The sequence below is a fragment of the Pogoniulus pusillus genome, chromosome 6 (assembly GCF_015220805.1).
Source record: "Pogoniulus pusillus isolate bPogPus1 chromosome 6, bPogPus1.pri, whole genome shotgun sequence".
Classification (NCBI taxonomy): domain Eukaryota; kingdom Metazoa; phylum Chordata; class Aves; order Piciformes; family Lybiidae; genus Pogoniulus; species Pogoniulus pusillus.
The window spans coordinates 17,649,431-17,662,109 of record NC_087269.1 but is presented as its reverse complement, the minus strand read 5'-3'; the positions used below and the strand labels follow the sequence as shown (position 1 = coordinate 17,662,109).

General features: G+C 38.9%; 2 protein-coding genes across 6 annotated transcripts in view; one reads left to right on the top strand and one right to left on the bottom strand.

Annotated features, from left to right (window-relative positions):
• Window positions 1-842, bottom strand: part of PDE6C (phosphodiesterase 6C) — a 28,092-nt gene extending 27,250 nt beyond the window's left edge. For all 3 annotated transcript variants that reach the window (XM_064144703.1, XM_064144701.1, XM_064144702.1), the window contains exon 1: window positions 363-842. In XM_064144703.1, the coding sequence (XP_064000773.1) occupies window positions 363-842 (480 nt within the window). The remainder of the gene's footprint in view (window positions 1-362) is intronic.
• RBP4 (retinol binding protein 4) overlaps window positions 1-12,679 on the top strand; it is a 30,331-nt gene that overhangs the window by 15,822 nt on the left and 1,830 nt on the right. For 2 of the 3 annotated variants that reach the window (XM_064144711.1, XM_064144710.1), the window contains exons 3-6: window positions 8,710-8,845; window positions 9,448-9,584; window positions 9,744-9,850; window positions 11,432-11,644. In XM_064144711.1, coding sequence (XP_064000781.1) covers window positions 8,710-8,845; window positions 9,448-9,584; window positions 9,744-9,850; window positions 11,432-11,644 — 593 coding nt within the window. Of the gene's footprint in view, window positions 1-8,475; window positions 8,539-8,709; window positions 8,846-9,447; window positions 9,585-9,743; window positions 9,851-11,431; window positions 11,645-12,679 lie in introns of those variants that run through there. The other variant, XM_064144712.1, reaches the window with a different exon arrangement.

Genomic DNA, 12,679 nt, shown 5'->3' with positions numbered 1-12,679 from the left:
AGAAGTGCATGCATGGTGACATGGAATGATTAAAGGAGAACACTTGCAAGCCCATAGTGGACAACAGAATAGGAGTCTGTCTTGATCAACAGAAACACAAGTTCTTATGGTCTCTACTAATCTAATATTCTCCTTTGTTGTAATAGTAAATTACATTACATTACATTGATATTTGAATTACCTCACTAGGCTACTAGATGTCATTCTACTGGATTTTAAGCAAGCTACTGGTGCTTTTCTCATGCTTTTAATATGGATTTCTCTTTGGGATGTTTTTAAAAAATGACTTTGTACCATGAGCCCAGCACAGGAAGCTAAGTAAACAAATGCACAGAAAGCTGTTCCCAAAAGAAGTCACTTACCTTTTTCACATCAGGGATATTAAAAAACTTCTTGCTATGAGCAACCCATCCTGCTATCCCAATGTCCAGAGGGAAAACAGTCTCATTTTCTGGTGCCACCAAATTTTTCTCATAGCTGGAAGTCGGAGTGACATCGAGAAGCCTGGTGGCTACCTCTGGAATACCATTTCGGGAACGACAAATAAACATACTACACCGATCAGCTGCCAGCAGCTGTGACAGCCTCTGCAGGGCCTTGTGCACTGTCTTTTCCATAGTGCCTCCTTCATCCTGGACTTCTGTTACCAGCTCAAAAAGTATGTTAGATTCCTCCAGACGGGACATTTCTTTGAAGCTGACTCCTTCCTTCACATCTCCAGGGTTCACGTTAAAAATACTTCCCAGCACTTCTGCCCTCATTTTTCGGTCAAAATATTCCTTGGCAAACTGGGGGTTGTTCTCCAAGTATTTTTCAACGGCATCTTTATTTACCTCACCCATTTTTCCTGGATTGTTCTTAGGATTTCTTTTAGAACTGCATCACCATCAAAGTAAGAGTGTAGCAAGTTCTAGCTTGACACTAGTAAGAAAACAGTACTTTGTACATATTGTGTAGCTCACAGGCATAGTACATTCACCTTCCTCTGTGGCTTCAAATCCTTCTGAAACTCTTGAGATATGACAGAAGGCACTGGCTTAGCTTCTTCTTAGTGTGAGATCTTGGAGACTGCTAATTAAAGAGATGTCAGGACACTAAATCCCCAAGCGTTCTTAGCTCATAAATCCTAAGGGAATCATTTTAGCATTTTAAACTAACTCATTAATTCTTAGACCTTAGAAAATTGTCTGACATGTAGATATGCATACCTGTGTGTTATATCCTCTGCTTACAGCATGTATTTTGACTATACATACAAAAGTATCCACTAAAACATAGGAAGAGGACTTCCACTTAGATGCTTAACCCTCGTTATACACGTGCGCTGATGAACACATGTGTATTTATTAGAGGTATTAAGTGAAGGAAAACAGAATGCTACTGAGAAAAAAATTAGACTAACAAAATTTTGTTTCCTCTAAAATAGCTGGGAGATGATAAAAACTAGATTATTAGAAGTAAACAATTATGAAGCTATACATGCATGAAATGGATGAAATCCAAAAGACCTTACAAAAGTCTGACTTTGCTTAAGTGATTTACCCAGGATAAGATGGAGTAAAATAATTAGAATTTTACTGAGCACAGTCAGAAAAAAAAGTGAGAGATCTCTGCTCTCTTAAATAGTGGGGAAAAAAGTAATAACTGACAGCAGCTAAATAGGTAATCTTGAGTCTGCTTGCACCTTTGTAAGATGTTTGAGGTTTCCTACCATCAGAAGTTCAACATCACTCAAATGAATGGAAAAGGAATGATGAAAATCTAGGAACAAACACGCCAGGGCTATGCGAGAGAGAAGGACGAGTTTAAGAAGGCTGCCAACTACAACGGCAAATGATCTGTGTTCACTGAAACAGATCTGAATTTCCACACAGTAGGAGGGCCGCATACAAGTAGTCTTGTTTTGATTTGTGACATCCACACTGATCAGAAGCAAAAAGAGATTCTAAGTGTAAGAAAAATAGACCCTTTGCAATTCTTGGTTTTGAAAGAGTAATTGTCAAAGCACAACTATGTCTGCCAGAGGCCACGGTCTGTCAACATCCATTTTTATCAACAGATCTAAAAGAATCAACATGGGCAACTGACCTCTCATGCATGATCCTCTCGTGCACAAGGAACGAGTCAGTGATTGGTGTGCAATGGCAGCCAACTCAATGCATTGGTTTGCCCTCTGACTATTATATGAAACATTGATTAAGACACTAATTTTTTGACAGACTGCAGTTGCCATAAAGATTTTTAAATGCCTGTGAAAATCAGCACAGTATGGACACATTCTGCCATGGTTCCTTTTCTCTCTCTGGGTTACTTAATCCTAGCAGCCTTAGGACAGCTTAGGACCCTCATTGGTGGATGTGTTAGGTTGCAGCATCTTCACTACTGATATGAACTGGTGACACTAACTTTGTGGTAGGGCTGTGCAACTGCAGTGCAGCAAGATATTCTCACCCTTGTATGCATGTACATTTCACAAGAAAGCAGCAGAAGAAATGCACAACATATACCTCAGTCTTTGAACAATGTAATGATCTGAGTGAGACATAAAAGCAACATAAATTTGAAAATAATTTTATATGTATTTACACACAGAGTTATATTATTTCTCTTCACCTGACATCTTCTAATTTCCAGCTCAATGCTTTTAATTCTGCTCCTTAAAAAATAAGATGTTCAAGAGTGGGACTGTGTGAATTGTCTGCACTTTAGAGTTAAGAAAATATAGTGTATTTGTGTTTTGTTGGTTTGTTTGGTTTTTTTTTTCCCCTTATATTAGTATTTTAATGAATGTTATAAATTAGGCCTAGTATTGTGAAGAACTTTAAGGTTTCTGTCATGGAATAAGACATCTGCTATTCCATCTCCTTTAGTCTCCTTATCTGCCATGCTATTGACCATTTTGTATTTAGCAATGTTAATTCACAATTGTATTGAAATGTATCACAAGAAACTATGTGAACAAACTGTTTCACATTGTTGGCACTTTCAAACATGATTTTGCTGTCATCTTTCTCACAATTGTTATTAAGATCACCTATTATGAAAATACATTTTAAAGTAGAATCCTTTACATGCATGGAAGTTTAACACTGGAAACTAACCTTGCATAGTCATTTTCACAGCACTTTTAATGACAAAACCTGTACATATTTGGCTTTGATTCTTTTGTATGCTGAAGTAGTTTGATTTAAAACTGACAAGCAGGTTGCTATATTTTTTGAATGGCTTTCATTTCAGAGAAGATCAGAAATATGTGTAATGTGTGTTTTCAATACATTATGTTATTTGCCTTTGACGTTTGTAGTTAATAGATAAATCAAACTATTTATGGAGTAGTTCTTAGTATCAGACCATTCCTAAGCCCTTGTGATACATGTAAACTCCTAAGAGGGATAACTGACAGACGTGGTTATTTAAATAGGTTCAAGCAGCACATAAATGTCAAAGGTATTTACAAGGTTTCTCAGTTCAGCTCCGTGTTTGTATCTCAGTGTCTCTTTTCCACCCTGATATCAGCGAATGTTGTTAATTCAGTTGAGATTTTCTGCGGAAATGGAAATGTATTTTCTGAAGAAACAGATCAAATATATTTATTTTAATTGCATGGCTTCTGATGTGGATAATTTTGTGGCCACTGGCTGAGCATCAGAGCTTCATATTTACAATTTTAAGAGCACCATATTCAGAAAACCTGTTGTTTTCAGGTTTTCTGAACTATTAGGTTGTGATAACATATTCTGTAGGTATTTGCAACAGGTACTGAAATGTTTTGATGTCACTGATCTACTATGTTTTAGGGACCTTTAAAGCAACAACTTTCATATTTATTTTTAAATAACTTTGTCCCTTTTCTTGCAAAAGTAATCTTTAAAATGTAAACATTCAATCTATTAGGTGAGCTAGGTTTTTTGCATATGGTTGCAAATTTTCACGGTCTCTTTAAACTACTGATGATAAGCTCTAGGGGTTCATGAAAAAAGTAGTTGTGGGTTCACTCCAGTCAGCAGCTAAGCACCACATGGCCACTTGCCTACTAACTCCTCAATGGGATGGGGAAGGGAATCAGAAAGGTAAAAGTGAGGAGACCTGTAGGATGAGAAAAAGACACTCTGAAAGGTAAACTAAAAGCCATACATGCAAGCAAAGTAAAGCAAGGAATTTAATCACCACTTCCCATCAGTGGGCAGATGTTCAGCAACCTCCCAGAAAGCAGGGTTTTGTCATGCACAGTGGTTTCTTGGGAAGACAAAACATCATCACCCCAAATATGCCCCTCTTACTTCTTCCCTCAGCTTTGTATGCTAAGCATGACATCATATAGTATGCAATATCCGTTGGTCAGTTGGGGTCAGGTATTCCAGCTGACCCCTCACAAATGCAATCCTCAGAAAGGTTTGCTATAGAGGATAAAGGTAGTATTTTAAATCAGGTTTATTTAAATACTGCTTATAAAGAGTTCAGTGTAAATTTACTCCTTAGGAAGAATGTCATGTCATTAAATTACAAAGAAAAGGTAACACACAGTCTGGCATGGTGCAAAGGCCAATCTTTTCAATTCCATTCTGTCCTTAACCTCTGTACTCAAACTGCCACCATGGGGAACTGTTGTGATGGTGACAGTGTAAATAGTTGTCCCTTACAAAGTACACGGAGCTCCTTGGCTCAGCTCATGCCATTTGTTGTCACTTGTTAGTAGGAGTCTGGTTCCACAGGGCAGTGGATCCATTGCTCTGTGCACACAGCAGTCATTCACTCCCCTTCAAAATCTGCCTCTTAAGGGTTTAGTAGATGGCCATGTTTGTGAATGACAGTCTATAAATAAACAAGCAAAAAGTCTTTCAAGCTATGTGCAGTCTGGCTGGAAATGGATGCTCCATTTCCCACTGCCAAGTCTTTGAGCTGGCTTTCTCCTAAGAGTGAGACTTATTCTTGCAACCACAAATAAAATTACAGTTCTTTTAATACTTAAAGCTCTTTGTTCCAGTGTTGTAAATGTTTTAAATAGTAATTTGACTCTCATTTCTTCCTTTTTATTATAAATGCATAACTGAAACTGAAATAGCTTCCATGATGAAAGCTTTTTTTTCAGTCACTTCCTTTTGCAAATCTTTTCTATGCATTTTCTGTTGCTCTACTTAATGGAAAACAATGCAGACAGTTTACAGACTATTAATGTACAAAATATTTCAATCTCAGAATCACTGCCAGAAGTTAGCCCCTTTCTTTGCCTTTTGGCAAAATTTCAACACAGAAGATTTTTCCCTCTTCAATTAAATGTGGTTCCAAAACCACATACTGACATTTCAAAAGCTTTCCATAATATTCAAGCTTCAAACACTGGAATGGGAAGTTCATCTATGATATTTATCAAGCTTGGTGCTGAACTTGGCACAAGTTTTGCATTAGAAGTTATCTGCATGTTTTCATGTGTTATTAATGTTTTAATAATTGTTTTACAATTATTTCTCTGAGCTTTCCCAGAAACTTACAATCATCTGACACCATTGACATGATCTGTGTACATTGCTCTCAGAATCAATTCGAAATCCAAACTCTTTTCCTTTCTGTTTGCATAAGAAGTATTATATGCCAGTGCTATATGCAGATTCAAAAGATCTGGATGAGGATGACTTGCTGGCATCGTTTCTCAACTGAACCTACAGCACAAGTCAATCCAAGTGATTAGTAACTGAGGCAAAGTTTACACTGTTTATGAGTTTACATAGTTGCATGGCTACATCTGCTAGGATTGAGAAAAAATCAGCCTTGAAATTACATAATGGTGCTAGTCCACCAGCACCCTGCCATCCTTTTTCCAATACACTCACAACCTGACAAGAGAGGAGCCTTCTTGTGTAAAAAGCTTGTCCTATTGAACCAAGTAATTGCTTTAGCTGTTATCTATGAGAGAATTTCATTAACATAAGCTACGTCTCAGGCAGGCAGTTGAGAGTATAGCTAAACCAGAAAAGGCGTAGAGCCAAACTTCTGCTATGTAACATTCAAATTGTACCAATTTGCCCAGCTCCTCTTCTGCACTTCTTGAAATAGGAGAAATACTTGTGTGCTTTCACTGTAGCTGTGCTCTCACAAATCCAGAACGATAACAAATCAAAATAAGAGTTTTCTCAGCCACTTCCCAGGGTTTATTGAGATCTCAGGCTTCAGGAGCTGAATGAATTAGTAATAATAACTGCTAAGACTCTGCCAGGCACCTCCACCAGATACAAGTTGCCAAAGATCAGTGGATTGGTCTTCTGTCTGTAAAACTGCTGAGGACAACATGCAGTTAAGTGCAATAGGATTACTGACATAGATTTGCAGGGGTGATCAAATCTTACCAGGTTTTGATTAATTTGGATGAGTGACTTTACATTCCTTTCAGAAGCACTGTCAGAATTGTTGTGGATAATTATGTTACTGAGAAAATTTCCTAAGAATAGATTTGAATAGAAAGAACATCTCTTGGAATATAAAACAGTATACAGATTTTTGAAGAGGACAAACTTAGGAGAAATAATACTTCATGAATTGGCAGAGAATAAAGAAGTAATTGTTTTCTTTGGTATTAAGGAAGGCAACAGATTTAAAGATTGTAAATGAAGCTATAATCCCTCTTCTTAGCCATGTGAGACACTGAATAAAGAAAATCTATATTGATAATGACCTTCTAAATATGATGAATGCCACTGGAATGGGCTGCCCAGGGAGGTGGTGGAGTCACTGTCCCTGGAGGTGTTCAAGAAAAGACTGGATGAGGCACTTAGTGCCATGGTCTAGATGACTGGATAGGGCTGGGTGATAGGCTGGACTGGATGATCTTGGAGGTATCTTCCAACCTGGCTGATTCTATGATTCTAAGATCAATGAGTCTTTTGTAGAAGCTTTGCAAAAATGAATATATATATATATATAAAAATAACTGGCATCACCATTGCCAGAGGCTGGAGCAAGGTTCTAAAAGCCATTGGAGGGACAGAGATTGCTTTCTCTCCAGCCTCTGTGGGAATTAGCAAACCTTTAAAAAATCCATTTAAAAATGAAAATGTTGGGCTTATTGAATGACTACTGTTGAAAGTTTCAAGACAGTTAATATGCATCTGTGTAAAATACATTCCAATTAGAAGCTTAGTATTAACAAGAATGGAATTTGTAGTGCCTGATGTTATCCAGGCAATCAAAGGCTTCAGAGGAGTCTTGGAGCACCCCTGGGTATTTGATGTTTGAGAAAGTGAACAACAACATGCTCTCTATGCACAAAAATCTTACACAAGGCAGAGAAGTGAGATAAACCAAATAGACTGCACCTATTTATTATATATAATATATAAATTAAGGGAACAGAAGGCTCAAGTAAACTTCTGCAAAGGGGCATGCTGAATAAATTGCTTTAACTCTCTATTACTTCTTTTATACTACATTGATATAGCCATATTTAGATGATATTTAAAAATTCTTAAAGTAACTAACACAGATCTTTCAACTGAAAGGCTTCTAGCTTTATTCTTTCAAAAATGGGAGGTGAAAAAAAGGTAGGTTAATTAGCTCTCTTGGAAACAATCATTTCTATCCTGCTCTGGTTACATGTCTAGAAAATAATTAACAGGTTTTCTCTAACGCTTCCTAAAGATGTTGAAACTATAGAACAAATATTGACGGAGAGGCAGCAAAACTTGCCCAGACAGGAGAAAATAATGGTTTATATAACTGGAAACAGTTTGCCAAAAAACAGAATAGAAATCCTGGAAGCTCTTTTTCAAAAGGGCCAGATGTGGTGCCTACATGCACTTGGGTATTTGCAGACCATGCGTATGTCCCATCACCTTTGCAGTACACACAAAAGTGCTCTTTTGCTTTCCTGAAGATTTGCAGACCCCAGTTCCTGTCCCTGGGAGCCAATAGTGAGGTGGTTTAGCACACAAGACAGCCTTTGGGAAATAAAAGGAGCTAGTCACAAGGATCTGGAGAGGTTTTTGCATGACCAAGCTTTCAGAAACATTAGTAGAAGCTTGCATGTACGGTGTTTGCCACTGTTTATCAGTGGAAGAGAGGAAAGGAATTTGGGGAGGAGGTAGAGGAAACAAGTCTGCACCTTGTAACTGGGTTGAGCACATTGGGTAAGAAGAACTTTGAACTGCAATGTGTAAAGAGGTGGAGGCCGCTCACTCTCCTCAGTGCAAAGAAGGGGTGCCTTTCTTCTTTGTTCCTCCCAACACCTATGCACACCCCTTTCCCCAGATAGGAGTTCTGCCTTTGGGTTAGGAAAACCAAAGAGAAGCATTTGCTCATAGCACCTGCTTGGTTGCAGGTCAGGGTCAAAGACCACCTGAGCTCATGGGTGTTACGCAAGAGGTTGTTATGAAGGGGCCCAGCCTGCAGCATCCATCAACCCGCCTCCCTGCCTCCCCTCCAATGCTATCTTTGTACTTCAGGGGGTTGCGAAAGCCCCGAGACTACATAAAGCATTCACCATCTGGGCAGTCCGACACTGCCATCAACACTTGTGCACTGAAGAGGCGTCAGGGACTGGCACTGTCTGTAAGGATCCTCCTGTGGTGGGCTGGGGAAAGCCAGGTGCCTTGCCGGCGCATGCATCAGGAAAAGCTGCATAATGCTCTGGGAACCTCTCAGGACAGCTTCTTCCCTTCCTCACTCGAGTGACAGAGCTTGTTTCTGATGCTGTTCTCTCTCTGTTTGCTGTTGCTGCAGGAACAAGATGGCCCACTCCGAGCGAGCTGTGCCCTGGCTGCTGCTGCTGGCGCTAGCCTTGCTGGGCAGCAGCAGAGCAGAGAGGGACTGCCGAGTAAGCAGCTTCAAAGTCAAGGAAAACTTCGACAAAAACAGGGTAAATCCTTCTCTTCTGAGTCTGTGATGTCGTGCCTGCCTCCTTTTCCCAAGCTAGAAAGCCTGTCTGCTCGCGTTTTCACTCAAAGACAAACACCAGAAGTGTGTGATGCCGTTCACACCTCCACAGATGCTGCATCGCGATGCATCTGATGAAGGAGTACTGCACAAACTGAGATTTAGGAGACTGCTATCAAACTGTAAAGTCTAAACAGAGTACAGTGACTTTGTTGCTTCTATGAAAAAGTAATACTCTGGTGTTTCCAGAGTTATTTCACTGCAAGCAGAAACATTTATACATAAATCTGCAATGATTTGCCAGTTGTTATCCTCTTCCCACTATGTTTTGAATTCTCAATAATGGAAATGTGAAGATCCAAGTAAGGTAACAAAAAATGCCTACACACACAACCCCCAGCTGTACTAGGATATATTGGTGGGTTATGTTGTTGGAATAGATTTTCTTCTTATGTACAAATTTGAGGCATGATGTCAAAGCTGTGCATGCCCTCCCATCTGTCACCTCCCCTAATTTGTAATATGTTGTTTGCAACGTTTTTCATACTTCTAGGTCTAACTGCAGCGTTTCTTATTTCCTTGCAGTACAGTGGCACCTGGTATGCCATGGCAAAAAAGGATCCTGAGGGGCTGTTTCTGCAGGATAATGTGGTAGCCCAGTTCACTGTGGATGAGAATGGACAAATGACTGCCACTGCAAAGGGCAGAGTCAGACTCTTCAAGTAAGCTGTTTGCAATCCTCCTTTTGCTCATTTCACTAAGCTTGTGCTTCACTTCCTAGTGTTTTGATCCTACCTTCTGTCCCTGTGCTAGTCATACAATCATACTGAACCCATGCTGTTAGATCTGAATTGTGATGTCTCCTTTCTCTCTGGCTACAGTAACTGGGATGTCTGTGCTGACATGATTGGCTCTTTCACTGACACGGAAGATCCTGCCAAGTTCAAGATGAAATACTGGGGTGTTGCCTCTTTTCTTCAGAAAGGAAGTGAGTACTTAGCGATAAAAGGTGCAGAACTACTTGGGAGCCTACTTATATGTCCATACTGGGGAAGGAAAAAGTGATGGATTTCTTAAATACACCTAAACGGCATAACTATCATACAGCAAAGCCTTAATGTGAACATGGTGATCACTGCTTTTAATGTGGGCAGCTGCTTGGCTTTCTTTAAACAAGTGGAGATTTGGTCTTTGTGTATCTTATCTTGTTTGTTACCCAAAAATATAAATGAAAGTCACTGTCTGAAAAGAAATGAAAGGCAGATGAAGCATTTTAAGCTGTGTTTTAGTTCAGAACTCAGTTACCAGATGCTTCTGTTCTCTCTGAAAAGCCTAATGTCAGACTAGGCCAAGCAGGTAAAGGGATTCTGCAACTGTTATTTTGCCTAGTCTCATGTCTGTAAATGTGGAGATATGATCCAGCACATATATATTTGTATTTTTCTGTGATGCCTCATGCAAAATTAGTTTACTGAGTCAAGTAGAGATTCAGACACTTGCAGCTCAAGGACATATCCACGGATTGTTTCCAAAAGAAGCAGGCAGAATTTGGAAGTGAGTGAAGATTGGTTCTGTCCAAAGCCAGTTACAAAGAACACCTTGGATACCAACTGCACTTGAATTGTTGCTGATCTCCTCACAGCAGGCTGCTGAATCATGTTTTCACGGATGTTTCAGATTGCTGTCCCCAGACTCTACCTTTCTAAAAACTCTGGCCCTCACCCATAGGAGAGATGGTGGTGGGAACATAAAATGTCTTCACAAGCCCATGTGTAGTTCAAGGGAGGATGTTTTGGTCCAGGAGGAAGACAGAGGACAGGCGCAGATGATATTTTTTACTGGGTTTACATGGGTTCACTTCTGTTAGCACAGAGTGTCTGTGTGACCAGGTATTTATCAGATTAATTGTAACTGTGCTTGGAGAAGAGGGTTTCTGATAGAGCTTGTAGCAAATACATTTCTAATACACATGAAAACACCATGATAATGTTTTTCCTTTAAAATAAGTGTAAGTAATATCCCTGGTAGGAAAATAGTTACAACTTTGAGTAATCTGGAGCCTGACTGGCATGCCCAAGAGCAGATTCACCTTCTCTATTTTTTTAAAACAATTTTTTACCAGACTGTTCCCTTTTTCTGGTTTAAACAAATAAAAAAGCCCTTTCATGGTATTTTATGGTATCTATAATAATACACAGTTCTTTTGTGTATTTGTTGCCACATTTTATAATGCTGTGCAGGCATGGATTTGCAAGGCATTTATTAGTACTATATTCGTGCTGCTCTTGTTCTGTGCTCATGTTAAAGGAGAAGTGATGCCAACAGTTTCCTCTTCTCTCCACCACTGTCCCTGATAAATATGCTTGTTTTCTTTTTTAAAACAAAATTTCCCCCAAAACACAGAAGTAAATACCGGGCACAGAAATAAACTTCGAGGTAATGTGTTACCATTTATACCAATCTTCATCCTTTTATTTTCTTCACAGAGTTATGGCTTCAGTTTCTTGAGATCTACTAGATTTTACTTGTGTTTCTAACTCCCTTGCTTCTTTGCTATGGTTTCTTCCAGATGATGATCACTGGGTGGTGGACACAGATTATGATACTTATGCTCTTCATTACTCCTGCCGTCAACTAAATGAAGATGGCACTTGTGCTGATAGCTATTCTTTTGTGTTCTCCCGGGACCCCAAGGGATTGCCACCAGAGGCACAGAAAATTGTCAGGCAAAGGCAGATAGACCTCTGCTTGGACAGAAAATACAGAGTTATTCTTCATAACGGTAAGAACATTTTGTTTTCTAAATAATTTAATTTCAGATTTAAAGGCTAAAGCCCTGAAAGTTTCTTGCTCATTCAATAGCAAATCCATTAAGTATTTCACTCAGTAGCTGTAATACTGTCTTTAGAAAACTGAAGCTTGTTATAAGTTATTTCCACCTTTTACTGCCCTTATCTGAAGGAGAGCTAAGGTGTACATCTTTTTATGTGGCATATCATCTTAACTGGAACAATAATTAGAGGAAGTTGTAAAACAATTAAATCAATGTAGTATGAGTAAACATAGTCAGGATAAACTTCACAGTTGCTGTAAAAAAGAAACTGTCTCTCTACCTAGAACTTGTTGCCTTTCTCAATAAAATAGTTTTTGAAAGGAATAGAACACACTTTAAAAAAAAAATGATTTGAAAAATTCTTCATATAAGGCTTTTATGGAAAATCATACCTTAGAATACTTTATTGCAGACCCTTTCTCACAGGTCCTTGTGCTAACATTTCACAAAGGGCTGTGGGAGAAAGACATATTCCTCATACTGAAAATATGACTCTATCTTGCATCATGTAGTCAGATTGAGCTTGTAACATGGGGAAGGATACACATAAGCTCACTTGTATTCAAGTATATCAGCAAAGGTTAAAAAGTAATTTATGCTACTTTAATCAATTACATGGAAGAAAATGTAATGAAGACAAAAGATCAGAATATTTAGGAAAATAAAATAGTAGCATACCTATCCCACTCCTGCCTCTGCTGCACCTACCCCCATCTCCCCCAGTCTGGAAAATTGCAGATTTGACTGGTGAATCAGCTGAATGTGAACTCACAAAGTAATGCTGTGGCAAATATTTGAAGTCAGTCTTGGGTGCATAAACCAAGAGTGCAAAAGATTAATTTACAGACTAATATGAGACTGTTGTGCTTGGCATAAGTCTCCTTGCTATGTCATGTTTGATGATAGTGGTAACTGGAAAGGGTATCAAGGATGAATTAGGAGTTTCAACCAAGAGAAGATAAAATGATCAAGAGTTTGTAAAAC